The following is a 15,111-nucleotide window of genomic DNA, read 5'->3' on the forward strand; positions in this document are numbered from 1 at the left end:
CAAACCAGGCTGCCAATCACTTGCTCCCTCTTCCTTTCTCTCTCTTTTCTGCATCAGGATGGAGAGGAGAACTGGAAACACAAAATGTTGTAAGAACAATTTACTGGAAACAGCAATGAGATAAGAAAAGGAACAGTAATAGCAACCATATTAAAGAACAAAAATGATACAAAAGAGAGAGAAAATGCCCACCATGGAGCCCAACCCCATCCACTGTCACTCCAACCCTGCCCTTCCTGGCTGCCCCAAAAATTAACCCTGTCCTGGCTAGAACAGGACAATATTTCAAACATACCACCACAAATTAATATTGAGTACAATAAAGAATCATAATAAACACAAAACAGCTTTTTAGCATTTTTATTACAGTTTTAGCTAATTGAAGTACACAGATTATAACAGGTTTTTGTACCAAGAACTAGTAACTTTTGCTATCAACTATAAAGCTCTGCAAATTCAAAAGTATTTTTACTCCTAATATAAAAACCATCACAAAACAGTAAAAGACAAAGAACTGTGGCCAGTTCAACAAACCACCAAACAGAATTTACCTTTTGTCCCCAAGCCTTTCTGCCACTCATATTTTTTTCTTTTACCAGCAGCTTTTCTGAGAAAAGTAGTCTTGCTTTTCATGCCTTAGCACAAAACCATCCATTTCAAGACCATCTCAAGAAAAGTGAAGGAGAACCTTCAGAGACATCAGGCACACTATGAACAACTGTCCCAAAGACTTGGGAAGATGCAGTAATTAATTACCTACAATTGCCTAATGCCAAAAACTTGGTTTTTCCCATTAAATGCCAAAGCAACATACAAAAATATTTCTCCTGTTGAATTTTTAGATCATTTTTTTGATCAATTTAGATCAAACTTTTCTTTGCTTAATAATAACATGAAATGCTTTATCCTGAACAAATATTTTAATAGACATGTAAATATTCCAAAGAAATAATTTCACAGATGGTGACCAAACAGCACTAAACAAATGGACAGTGTGCTCTTGTTCCCATGTTAAAAATAGAGAAAAAACCTTTCAACCCAATATACACAGTGAGAGTGACAAGTACAACCAGGCCCCTGTGCAGACATTTTACATTTCACAGTTTTTCTTCAAGTACAGGCTCATGGTAATAGAAATAAATAAGGTGTTGTGGAGTGTTCTCTGACAGTGCTGCTACATTACTTTGGTCCTACACCCTTTTTTGAAAAAGCAATTCAAGAATTTAGAAGCACATGTTTTTCTAACCAAGTGTTATGTGTAGAGGTTTGACAAAATGGGATTTAACTCTTCTGTGCATACAAAAAGGTTCTCATCTTCACTTTTGTCAAGGTAAGGGAAAGTCAAATGACTTGTGTCAAAGTTTGGAAGACAGAGCTGGACATCCCCAGCTACAATGCAGGATTTTACTTCACATTTTTAGAAAGATTCAAACATAAAACAGCAGTTTCAGGCAGGTAAAAATTTCAGCTGATATTTATATTTAATCTAGCCACTGAAGCACCACTGGAATTATACATTAGCTGCAGAAATTCTATTCTTTTTTCCACAGGAACATTAACAAAATTCTGAAAGTCACAGCTGCACCTGAGCTCAAAGAGCCAAAAGAAGTTGCAATTCTATCTATTTGTTTATTAGCTGCTCAGATAAGGATGTTTTGTGATAGAACAGATGAAGAAATCTGATTGCTGGCTTTATCAGGAGCAGCAAACAACACAGGGTGTGTCACTGCTTGCCCTGTCAGCCACCACCTGGGCACTTGTGTTGATTATTGATTATTTGCTGCAAACACAACACAAGGAATGATCTGCAGCACAAGCCCAGCCAAGATAAAAAAGTCTCCTTTGCTACCAGGATTAAAAAAGTGATCTTGGCCTAATAAAAGGAAACAGAGTCTCTCCTGAAGTAATACTGCTGACTCCATCCTGGAGCAAGAACTTAAAATACAGTTTGCACTGATCCTGTCAGGAACAGGTCACTTTTAAAAAGAGAAGTGTGCTAATATATATTTTTACTACATGTAACAGTTTACAATGCCCTAAAAATAGTATGAAAATACTTATTAGGAATTATAGAATTTCTTACACTTTGGATGTAGGAAACATCCATGCATAGAAAACTACTCTTTGGAGTTCACCACTTTCAACAATAAAATCAGCCTTATTCAAGTTTATTTGGCTACAATAATGCCAGAAAATAGCAGGAGTGATTTGTGATGGCCTACAAGAAACTATTCAAAATTAGCTGCAATAGAGTAAGAGACTTTAGGAAAACAATATCCCTCAAGGTTAAATGTACAAGAAATAATGCCTGTCATGTAACATCCAGTGTGCCTCTCACAGAGGCATCTCCTCTCCTTCCTTTTGCTAAGACACAAGGCATGCTTGAATTTTCATTTGATGTTCTGCAGAGGCCAAGGAAATCCTCTGCTGTGAGCAGAGGCAGAGAAAGGGCTGCTGGTGTCACACACACATGTAAACACTGCAATATTTATAAAATTAGCCTTGCAGGGGTGCAGCCTTAGTGAGGTGACTGTTACCTGGCACTGAACAAGGGATCACTGGCAGCTGCTTATTTCTAAATGGAATACAAAGTTAAAAGTAGGGAGCTAATAAGGTATATTAAAAAAATATTACTATCTACTGCTTATCAGGCTAGAAAACTTTCAATAACTATTTAGTATCCCTAACAGGAAATTTAAAATAACCTCAAGAAAAGAAGGACTAAAAAAAAATGAAAGTCAAATGTGTATAATATATAAAAATACCAACTGACTACAAGTTATGAAATACATCTCACAAGGTGTTACCACAAAACAGTCCCACATTAAACTCCACAGCAAGCTCCAGATCACATGGAAGCAAGAGGCATCCTTTTGTCCTCCACCACTGCAATCCAGCTCCAGGAGGTCTCCTGTGAGTCAGGGGGTAAAATCATCTAAAAACAAGACAGGAAAAGACCATTTCAGATCAGCAGTCTTCTCACATTAAGAAACCTGAAAGAACTGCACACATTTTATAATTGTTTATAATTTTATAAACAATGACTTCATCATGAGATTAAGAAACCTGGTTAAACTATTTCAAAGACTTCTTCCATAATTCTTACCTGGATATATTGTATTGACTTTCTGGGAAATTTTTATATGTATACACACACACCACCACACTGTTTAGTTTGACTCCAAGCCATCTAACTTTGCAAACAGCAGTTAATCTTTCTAAATTAAAATTCACACTGAAACCTATGGAAACCCATTTCGTTAACATTTTTCCAAAACTTCTTAATACCAAGCACATTAGAGAGCAGCTAAAGGAGAAGCCCTTTAAGTTTATTAAGGTTATTTGAGCATCTTACCCAAGACTTTACACATGGTGCCCACTGCTGTCACCTTCTCCACTTTGCATCTGCATCTGCATCTGTGCCTGCATCCTTGCAATCATCTCCTGCATGCGACGCAGCTGGAAAAGCAGCACAGAGGAATTCTGTAGCTCACAATATAATTCTTCACTGTCATCACTTTAATTCTTATTTTTATTAAAGAGGGAATCACACATCTGCATTTTCTTTATCTGACAGGTAATGTACTGAGGTTATGGCATCTTCTCTTACTGCTCTGCATCACTGAAGAGGCTGGCATTTACTGACTGAAATAAATAATTTTATTATTGTACTGTGGGATGGGATTTTTAAGCATCCCTAAGTGGAAGTCTCTGATGTTACATGTATAAAAATTATGGTTCTGAAGTACTGAACAAGCATTTACACTTACTAAAGTTTATCAGGAAAAAAAAAAAGCAGCCTGGTTATGTCTCTCCAAACTACTCCTGTATCTGTCATCAAAAAAAAAATTGTCAGGATTATTCCCCAACTCCCTTGCTAGGGATGACTGGGTGGAAGCAACTATTACAGGCAAACCATCCAGTGAGACACAAGCTTGACTCAACTTGGTTGAAGCTCAGTTTTAGAGTATTGCATTTTAGAGTAACAGACTATGTTAGAAGCAGCTTTTTAAATTAAATCAATCATCTATGAGTCCCATTAACCTCTTGCTTGCGTGGTAGATTCCCATTCATCCTGCCATGTGTGATCATGTCAGACCCTTTCCCTTCTGTCATCCACTTCTCAACAAGGCTATTAATCTCATCTACCCTAGCACAGCACCTGTTTCAGGTCTCCACTTCAGTCTTTCTGCCCACATTTTGCTTTTCATTGCACTTTTTCTAGTCTTGCCTATCTATAACCTTTATAGGTTAGAGGAACAGGAAAAGCAGCATTACAGCTACACATTGTGAATTTGTCACAGTGGCAGAATGAAAATTTCTGTTTCATTTTTTATTTCTGACTGTTTTTACCATCATTCTCTCTTTTGCTGCAGAGCTGAACTGACTTTGTCCCAGTCTGCAGCTGTTAACTGCAGAACCTTTACTCCCAGGAGGACAATTCTTCTTGCCCAAACTGTTTTACATCCATTGCTGATCAGTAAAATGGAATCATGTTTTACCAGATTCCACTTGTTCCAAAAAATCCCTTTCCTGAGTCTCCTCCTCCTTCTGTTTTCTTAGTGAAACTTTAAATAACTCTATATTGGCATGTAACTGTTTTTCCTTTATGAATTACCAAGATCATAGAAATGTTTGCTCTAAAGTAGCAACAAAACAAAAATTCCCCCATTACAAGAATATAAAGTTCTGTCATCTTACTTCTGCTTCCTTCTCAAGCAGAATCTGGTCTTTATTCACTTCTTCATCTTCTATTTTCCTAAAATAATATTAATATTGTTAGAAACATAAAAACATTAAGGTTGGAAGATTGCTGAGTCCAAGCATTAACCCACTATTGTGTTAAGCCACTAACATGTGCCTCAGTGTTACTGTCATATTTTCTGAAAAATCCTTTTGCCAGGATTTCTTCTCCTGGGAAGCTGAGAAGCCTCAAAAAAGAATGCAAACAATAATTATCTGATTGCTTCTCCTGTGTTGGCTGCTTTGGAATGTGGTCTGGAGATTGTTTACCAACAGGTGCATGTTTGATTGGTTTCATGTAAATTGTTTTTACTTAATGATCAATCACCATCAGTTGTGTTGGATTCTGAAGAGTCAATCAAGAGATTTTCATTCTCATTCTTGTTAAACCTTCTGATGTATCCTTTTTCTTTAGTATAGTTTTAGTATAGCATATGATATATGATATGATGGAGAGGAGAGGAGAGGAGAGGAGAGGAGAGGAGAGGAGAGGAGAGGAGAGGAGAGGAGAGGAGAGGAGAGGAGAGGAGAGGAGAGGAGAGGAGAGGAGAGGAGAGGAGAGGAGAGGAGAGGAGAGGAGAGGAGAGGAGAGGAGAGGAGAGGAGAGGAGAGGAGAGGAGAGGAGAGGAGAGGAGAGGAGAGGAGAGGAGAGGAGAGGAGAGGAGAGGAGAGGAGAGGAGAGGAGAGGAGAGGAGAGGAGAGGAGAGGAGAGGAGAGGAGAGGAGAGGAGAGGAGAGGACACCCTTTCTGTGGAGAAATTTCTCCTAATATCAATCTAAATCTCCCTGGTGCAACCTGAGGCTGTTTCCTGTTATTGCACCACTTGTTACTTGGGAGAAGTGACTGCCTCCCTCATACCTGGCTTTATTCAAGATTTCCTACCACTTTGCTAATGGCTTTCTCCTTCCTCATGTCACAACAGGGAGGATCTACTAATGGAGCTAATCAAGTAAGTGCCATCAAACATGCAAAGCAAATAAATTGGTGTTTGTTAAAAAGTTAACAGAGAAATACATTGTAAAAAAAATCCTGTGTAAACAAAAAGAAATAAATTATTGTAAATAAATCCTGTGTAAAGAAATACATTGTAAAAAATCTGCTGTGCCCCAAAACCTGTGAGATCATTAGTCAGTACAGACAACAAACACATATTGTAAGCACTCCTGGTAGCAAAAGTGCAAGCTTGAAATAAATTCACATGAAATTTACCCTCATTTACAGTAAACCTAACTATGTTCTAGTACCATTTCAGAAATGTGAAAGGAAATGGATCACTTAACTAGAAAATATACAAAAACATGTTTTAGTTTCACATACCCAACTTAACAGCAACTTGAAATCCTCTAAAAATTGGATGACCTTAGGTCACATTACCTCTAAGGCCTTTGTACACACCTGTTGGATGAGAGGTGCCAGAACTTGGGAAGTTTGGGGATTTTACCTTGAATTTCAGAAAGCAGGATTTCAAATCAGGAGAGAAGAGGATTTTATCTTGCCTGTAGGCAGAAAACTCTAAAAGGAAAACTCTTTTTTCTAAAAACTGACCAGACATGTTACAAAATGTCTGTTAACAGCTTGATGAGGAAACTTTTGCAAAATGCCCCAAAAACCCCAAGATGTGCAATTTGGAACCCTCTAGTGGCTGTGAGAAGAGATGCAGCTGAAACACCTAAACCAGGAATCGTGCAATTTCCCACAAGAACTCCCCAAATCATCTTTACAGACCCTGCTAATGTGTTTAAAAATGGGGTGTTTTATCCAGTTCTCTTCCCAGGAAAGCTGTGCCCTATCCAAGCCAGCTCAAAACAGGGCTAAGAGTTTGTGTCTGCTACTATTTATGTATGTCATGTTTAATAAAGCACTACAAAAAAGTTTGATCATCTCTTTTTAAAGCCTCTATCCAAATATTCTGGTTGAAAAAAACCTCCACACACTCTTTTTAAGATATCAGCTCTGATCTAATTTGCAGATTTTTTAAGGCATTTATCATAAACATCTGTCCTACTTAGTACCTTCAACATTCCAACCCAACCATGTTTAAGCCTCAGACCAAAGCACAGAGCTATTCCCACAATTTCCTAACCCCACCACCATCACTTCAGATTTACCAAATCGTTTTTTGTTACACTCTTTGTAAGCTGCTCAACAGAACTTGATGTTGACTGGAGTTACAGAGCTGCCTTTGGTCTACCAAATCCTAACAATGCAATGGTAGGTGAGACACAGAGAGAGCAAAATAGAAATTCAGAAGAGGAGAAAGCAGCATGCAACCATGAGATGCCAACCTGGTGCCTCGTTTGAGCCTCTCAGAGCGGAAATTCTCATAGTGAAGATCCTGGGTCACCTCCTGAAGGTCCTGCATGTGGGTGCTGGAGGAAATAAAGTAATGAACAGATAAAACATCCTTGTGTCACATCAGTTTGCTTAAGCAACTCTGGCATTCAGCACTGGCTTGGATCAATGTGCTCAGCATGCACACCCACTTAGCATATTAATTTAAAACTGATTTCAGTTCAATTGGTGCAATAAAGGACACAGAGAGGTCACCCCAGCCCTGAGAGTGCCCTGACAGAGCTGTACTCCTGGGTGAGGCCTTTGATGAATCTGAGCAGGCAAAACAGAGTAGCAAAGACCAGGAAAAAAACAACCAGGGGGCTTTTCAGGTCTGCTCCCTTACAAATGTATCTATCTACTCATAGATATATTGAAATCAGCACAACTTATTTTATGTTCAGGGGATTTGAGCAGCAAAACAACACTGCACTGGATAAAAGAAGCACACAAATCACTATTTTCACAGAATCACTGAGTGATTCAGATCAGAGAGGACCTGTGAGTCCTGTGTGGTCCAACCTCTGACTAGGCCTAGCTCAGCTAGGTCCAGGCTGCTCATGGCCTTCTCCACACAAATTCTGAATGTCCAGGCATTACACAACTGCTGCAAACCCCCAGTGCAGTGCTTGATTATCTTGGTGATTGTTTTCTAAACTCCCATGGAATTGGAATGTTCTCACTTACATTAACATGGTCCTCAGCTTCAGGAAGTCATTATGCTCTGGATTCTCCACTTCAACTACACCCCACGGGTAGAGCCGACCTCTGACTTTTTTGCCTTTTGCTTCAATGAGTTGATTGGACCCCACTACACAAAATGGAATGCTGGCCTGAAAGCCAAAAGTGCAACAATTACTTACAATAAACCAGGACAAACAACTCCAAGAACAACTCTTGTTCTGCTCAGCACTGCATATTATGGTAATAAGTTCATAATTATTTTAAATTAAAGGTGTAAAATAAATAAAAGGAACTGCTGCCACCATTTTCCAAGCTAAGGAAGCCTGGGCAGAGACACTTCAGGTGTCTCATTTCTGGGTGAACCTGAGTGACTCACTCCAGGTTGCATTGCAGCTCCTGTCCTAAAGCCATCTGAGCAGTCTGAAAAAATACAATATATTATCCATGTATATAATTATTAAACCAGTCACACCTTCAGGAGTCTGGTCTGCTCCTTAAAATCTTCATCCTCATCTGATTCAGCATCAGGCAGGTGATAAATCTTGATGCCATGCTCTTCTATTTCATCCAGAATCTGAGATATGCAATAAAAAAAATAGATATAATGTACATGGAGAATCAGTACTTTTAAGTCCTAATATAAAATTACTTAATACACAGGCTCTTAAGAAATCTGGATTTATCTTATTGATCCAAATTGCTCAGCAGGGATTTGGTTTTAAATACTATATTTCTTCATGATATTCAACAATTGCTTGCCATGGACTTTCATACAAACAGTGTCCACAAAACCATCAATCTTTGTGAAAGCTGTGCTTTGTTAAACCTTTGCAATTTTTATTTTTAATAATAATAAAGGTGTTGACAAAGAAATTATACTTGCTTTCTACAGCTTAACCTCCTTGCTCTTACATCTGAATTGCTATTTGGGGGGTAGGGGTGGGAGTGTTTGAAAAACTGAGATATAGACACTACAAATACTTTTTTCTTCATGATTGACAGTAATGGCACCCACACCAGGAATCCATCTACCATAGACCCCAAATTTTGCTCTTTAAAAAAGAATAATCTTTACTTCTGCAGAATTCTAGCACTCTAAACATACCTACTAGAGTATACTATCTATAAAGTCTTCATTTTCATTGCAGAATAACTGACAAAATCATAGTTTTCAATGCAAGAGCTAAGACTGGAGCATGCCTTTGACAAGGTAATTCTAACACTTCTTTCTGAACTTCATAGCTGTTATTAGCTCATGATGGTTTGCTGAATCCCACCTCCTCCCAGCAAATACAGCACCAAGTTCTGCATGACTGGATGTGTTAAGAGGTCTTGCCTCTGGAAGACAGAGCTGGAATGCTTTAGAAGGAGTGACATAAGGGAAGAAAAACAGCCTCACAACCAGAAACATCTCTGAAAAATCCCATTTTTTAACCATCAGAATTCTGACTGGGGAAAAAACCCATGTGCACATTATAAATGCAGATACTATCTCTGCTTTAGGATTGATTAAACAGGTAACTGAGCAATTACCATCAGCAAATGTATTTAAATATTTTTCCAAAGTTTCAAAATTCACTCAATCTAACTGTAAACATAGGCAGATTACCATTTTACAAACAACATTTGAAGGACAGTTTCTCATTTAAATAGATAACACAATATTTTACAGGATATCAAACTACATATTAAGTGATGCTACACTGTGTATGAGATTCTCTTTTCCTCAGCTAGGACAGAGCAAGGTTAATGAGAATGCCCACACTGCCACAACCAAAGCACAACACATTTCTGCAAGCCAGAAAAACACTCACCCTTTTCTTTAGTCTCTCTCTCTCCTTCAGAGAAAGTGTATCAGCTTTTGCAATCACTGGTACAATATTTACTTTGTTGTGTATGGCCTTCATAAACTCAACATCCAGAGGCTTAAGGCTAAAATTAAAATATGGAAACATTTTATTTCTTTTTTACTCTAAATTACCAATTTATTTTCACTCCAACATAAATGTCTCTATTTACACAGAGAGAAAGAACACAGCCAATTAATGTTAGCAGTTACAGCAGCTGCTTAAGTAATGGCAACCCGACTCTGAAAATTTAAGTCACCAGGCACAAACCAACTCTCTAAAATAAAATAATGTAAAAAAAGGACAGAGAAACACCTACCCATGACCAAATGGAGAAATGAAGTAGAAACAGCAATGAACTCGATTATCTATGATATGCCTTCTGTTCAATCCACTCTCATCGTGCAGGTATCGCTCAAACTGCTCATCAATGTAAGAGATTATGGTCTTAAAGCTGGAAAACAAACACAGATTTGAGGGATCACACAAATTTAGGACTCCTTCAAAGGTAATGTTAAACCACTAAGATACCCTGCTGGTGAGCCAGTCTTCTGTTGGACAAAAATTCATTTACTGATTCTATAGAACAGGGAAAATAGAAGAGCACATCTTAGTATTTTCTTGGAATTCTAGAATAACAAAAAATGCATATTACATATATATGTATATAAAGATAATATATACATAACCCAACTTCAGTTCTACAACAAATATCTCTTGGGTTAGTGTTTATATCTTGATTAGCATTAACTACACATTTTCAAGATATTTAAAGGTTCTTGTTGCAAACTGATTTAAAATCATAAATGGTTTGTTTTGGAAGGGACCTTTAAAGATCACCTATTTCCAAGCTATTGTCATGGGCAGGGACACCCTCCATTAGTCCAGGGTTCTCTTGAGCACTTTCAGGGATGGGGCAGCCACAGCTCCTCTGGGCAACTGTGCCAGGGGCCTCAACACCATCACTGGAAAAAAGTCTCTGCTACATCCAACCTAAATCTACTCTCTGTTTCAAACCATTGTCCCTTGCTCTGCTACTACAGGCCTTGGTATTAAGTCTCTGTCCATGTTTCCTGTGAGCCCCTTTGATATATTTCAAGTCCTCAGTAAGGTTTCCCTGGATCTTTTTCTCAGATGGAACCCCAACTCTCCCAGCCTCCTCTCCTTACTGCTGTTTTAGCCCTTGGATCACTTTTGTGGTTCTCCTGTGCATCTGCCCCACCAGGTCCATGTCTGCCTTGTGTTAGAGCCCAGAGCTGGATGCAGATCTCACAGGAGTGGGGCAGAACTCCCTCCCTCAGCCTGGGACACTAATGGCTTTCAGGGACTGCCTGCTCATACCCAACTTTTTTTTATCCACCAGTGTCCTGATTCTGGCCCAGATCTACAGGAGGGGACAACTCCAGAGAGGAACAACTTATTGCAGTGTGCTGAGCCCTGGCTTTTATTTACTGGACACTGCTCATCACTAGAGAGCAGCCTCAGGCAAGGAGGAGGAAAGCAGAGCAACAGGCACCAAGGCATTCCAACTGCAACTGAAGCACTGCCACAACCTGTGCCACAAACAGCTGCCCCTACACTGAAGAAGAAATCCAAGACCAAATCAGTTTGCCTAGTAAAGGATGAAGAGGAAGCAGGAGGAAGAGGCAGGGCCAAAGATAATCACCCAATTGCTATCCTCGGTGAAAAGATTTTGGCTGCCATTTGGGGGACACCCTGGCAACCTGGCTGCTCTGGCACCAGGACATGGTGGCCCACCACATGGAACAGACCATAGGGAAGCCAAGGAACTGGGATCCCTGTCCTGGGATGTGGGCATTGACAAGGGGATTGGGAAGAGGACAGAAACTCTCAGCTCTGGTGGTGACTTCTGTCAAGTGTGAGGGAAAGGTATTGTCTCAAGGATGATCTAATGGTGTGACCAGGCAGGTGCAAGGCCATGGAGGAAGGTATCCAGTACCTGAGAGAATTAACTCTGCTGGAGGCAATCTCTAGGGGTCCAAATAACCATCAGTCCTCTGTAGATCCAGATGAGGTGCTCTGTACAAAACCCACGTGGCAGAAGTTTGTACAGAGCACACCACTGTTGTATGTCAACTCACTGGCATTGTTGTCAATGCAAGAAGGAGAGCCAACAGTGCTTCAGGTGACCCAACTCTGGCAACATGATTACTTTTTTTCTTCCTGACCAACCTGCACATCAGCTGTGGAAACACTGTCCAAGATTAAGAATAGATTTGAAACACTCTAGCAACCTAGAGAGGAATGTTCCATACTCCACCAGGATGGGCCAGTCCCTGCTGCTGCTGGGAGCAAACAGCCCCATCCTCAAGGGACAGGATGTACACCACGTGGTAACCTGTGGTTTCACCTACATGGCCACAGAAAACACATCAGGAAGTGGGATGGAAAACCCACCACTGCCTCAGCAGCAGGAGGGCAGGAGCTGACAGGAAGTACAACCACCACAGGAAATTCTTCAAGCATAAATGCAGCTCCAGCTTCCAGTGGGCAGGTCCTCAGACACAATAGAAGGGCTGATGTTAACTCCTGAAGTGTAAGGCTTCAGAACCACTTGCAGTACATTGATGGCATCATCATGTGGGGAAACATGGCAGAGGAAGTTTTTGAGCAAGGGGAGAGAGACAATCCAGATCTTTCTGAAGGTTGGTTTTGCCATAAACAAAGTAAGGTCAAGGGACCTGCTCAGGAAATCCAGTTCTTAGGAGTAAAAAGCAAAATAGGCATTGTCAGACTCCACTGATGTGGTGAACCAAAACAGCAGCTCTGTCCCCAGTGAGCAGCAGGAATGAAGCTCAGGCTGTCCCAGGTGCTGTGGGTTTTTGTAAGGTGCATATTGCAGAGTACAGTCAGATTGCAGAGCCTCTCTATCATGTGACCCAGAAGAAGAATGATTTCAAGTGGGGTCCTGACCATCAACAAGCTTTTGAACAAATGAAACAGGAGATTGTTCATGCAGTAGCCCTTGGGCTCACAGGACAGGACATGTGGGCTTGAAGCTGAATTTCACTTCATTGAGCAATTTAATTTCCAAAATTATGGGGAAAGGCAGAAGTTGCCTTGAGGTTCAGGGGTTTGAGAGATGTGGGAAAAGGAATTACCACTGAAAACTGATTTGACCTCAAGATTAGTTCTCAGTATTTACTATAATGTGAATTTGTAAAAAGAAAAAAAAAACTAAACAAACATATATCCAAAAGCTAAGTCAATGAAAAATTACGCATTTAAAAAAGTCATTTAAAAATTAGGCACAGAATCTGAGAATGCTCAAGTGAATGTGGACAAGATCTAGGGGAGGGTTTTTGCTTGCACTGAAGAGTAGGTGATTTACTTTCCTAGAGTATTATTGAGAATCAAGGTCACTGTTCACTTAAAGCTCTTTCAAGCAAAATGGAAGTTAACAAAGAAATAAAAAGTATTACAATATTGATTTCAAGTTGTGTCAAAGTTATTGCTGCCTCTTCACACGTATGGAATTCATTCATAACACCAAGATTAAGCTTCTTCAAAATAAGAAAACAAAAAACCCCACCTGAAATTGAGCATTTCACAGGCACACAGCACACTCCCACCCCCAGGGGAGATAAGAAATCCATGTTATTCTCCACACATGGATGCAGAGATGCTGTGTGTGCACGTACCAGTTGATGGCATAACCAAACTTCTTCAAAATTAGAAAACAAAAAATCCCACCTCAAATTGAGCACAGATCAAATTGAGGCAGATGCAGAGATGTTGTGTGTGCACGTACCAGTCCTGGCAGTTGATGGCATAATCAAACTTCTTCAAAATTAGAAAACAAAAATCCCACCTCAAATTGAGCACTTCACAGGCACACAGCACACTGCCACCCCCCAGAGAGATAAGAAATCCATGTTATTCTCCATAGGCAGAAGAAGAGATGCTGTGTGTGCACGTACCAGTCCCGGCAGCTGATGGCATAATCAAACTTCTCAAAATTAGAAAACAAAAATCCCACCTGAAATTGAGCACTTCACAAGCACACAGCACACTCCCACCCCCCCAGGAGAGATAAGAAATCCATGTTATTCTCCACAGATGGATGAAGAGATGCTGTGTGTGCACGTACCAGTTGATGGCATAATCAAACTTCTTCAAAATTAGAAAACAAAAAAATCCCACCTGAAATTGAGGCATTTCACAGGCAACACAGCACACTCCCACCCCCCAGGTGAGATAAGAAATCCATGTTATTCTCCACACATGGATGCAGAGATGCTGTGTGTGCACGTACCAGTCCCGGCAGTTGATGGCATCCCCGTAGCCCGGCGTATCCACAACCGTCAGGCGCAGCTTCACTCCCCTCTCCTCAATTTCCCACTGTGGAGGCCTCAATCTGCACCGTGCGCTCAATCTTATCTGCAAAACAACAAACTGCATCCTGCACAGCCCAGCCTGACACCATGGCACCCTGAGGTCAGCTCCAAAAATCAACTGGCAGAGAAAACAGCAAAAATATTATTCTATCCGTCGCATTCTAAGGCTGATTACAAAAGGCTCAGCACATTAATTCCTTCAGCGTTATTAGAGGACTGAGTATGAGATTCCAGAATTTTCTTGAAAATAACATAGAATTAAGGCAAAAGGAACTGAGACAAAACCATCAGTAATGGGAGAACAATATAAAATTATATGCAATGGATTTTTCTCAAGGCTGGAAGTAATAAGTAGCATCAGCTAACATGATAAAATTTCACAACATTAACACAAATTCCTACGTGTTACAACATTGACACAAATTTCTATGTGTTAATACAAATACATATCATTTCCCCTCTATTTCTATTTTACAAGAGACAGGAAACAACTGTTGATCTATATAAAGCCATTCATTCAACAGGCAGCAAAAAGACAAAAATTGCATCTTTTATCTTATTACAATGTTCTCTTTTGCTGGATTATTTCATACCTTGATAACAACAAAAATAGGACAAGAAGATGAAGAATAGGAAGTGAAGTTCTCATTCACTAAATATCAATCTAAAGTAAATGAAATAAGGTGCAAACAGGCATAAACAATTCCTATGTTTGCAAATGCAACAGATTAAAAACTAAATAAATTCTCTGATTGTTTTAGTTGATTGCTTATCTTAGTGTGAGACAAAGAATGTTTTTAAGCAAAGAAGGGATAAAATTTCTAGGTGTTAATACAAATACAAAGACTAAATAACAAAAACCTGATAGACATCCTGGGTGCAGAGGAAAATGGTTTTATCAAACAGCTCAAGTGTCAGAAATGCATTAGAAACTACAGGAGCTGGAAATCACTGCTGGCTTTTACCACAACTCAAAGATAAATGCATTCAACTCCAAAAAATATTGAGCAAAGATGTATTTACCAGCAGCTCCTGGGATTATCCTTTCTGGGTAGAGATCTGTCAGGAAGAGGCTGTTTATTAATGTAGATTTTCCTATCCAGATTCACCTGTGATTCAATAGAAAGATAAATTCAAAATATTTACAT

At 39.6% G+C, this 15,111-nt stretch overlaps 1 protein-coding gene across 1 annotated transcript; it reads right to left on the minus strand.

Annotated features, from left to right (window-relative positions):
- Window positions 1-344: 344 nt before the first annotated feature.
- Window positions 345-13,552, minus strand: SEPTIN2 (septin 2). Its single transcript, XM_058031376.1, has 9 exons — window positions 13,547-13,552; window positions 9,925-10,059; window positions 9,573-9,690; window positions 8,231-8,332; window positions 7,762-7,907; window positions 7,029-7,112; window positions 4,702-4,759; window positions 3,356-3,459; window positions 345-2,935 (listed from the first exon to the last, which is right to left on the minus strand). The coding sequence occupies exons 3-8, from the start codon at window positions 9,663-9,665 to the stop codon at window positions 3,364-3,366; spliced, it is 579 nt and encodes a 192-aa protein (XP_057887359.1). The 5' UTR covers window positions 9,666-9,690; window positions 9,925-10,059; window positions 13,547-13,552; the 3' UTR covers window positions 345-2,935; window positions 3,356-3,363.
- Between the last annotated feature and the right edge of the window lie 1,559 nt (window positions 13,553-15,111).

The sequence above is a fragment of the Melospiza georgiana genome, chromosome 10, assembly GCF_028018845.1.
Source record: "Melospiza georgiana isolate bMelGeo1 chromosome 10, bMelGeo1.pri, whole genome shotgun sequence".
Taxonomy (NCBI): Eukaryota; Metazoa; Chordata; class Aves; order Passeriformes; family Passerellidae; genus Melospiza; species Melospiza georgiana.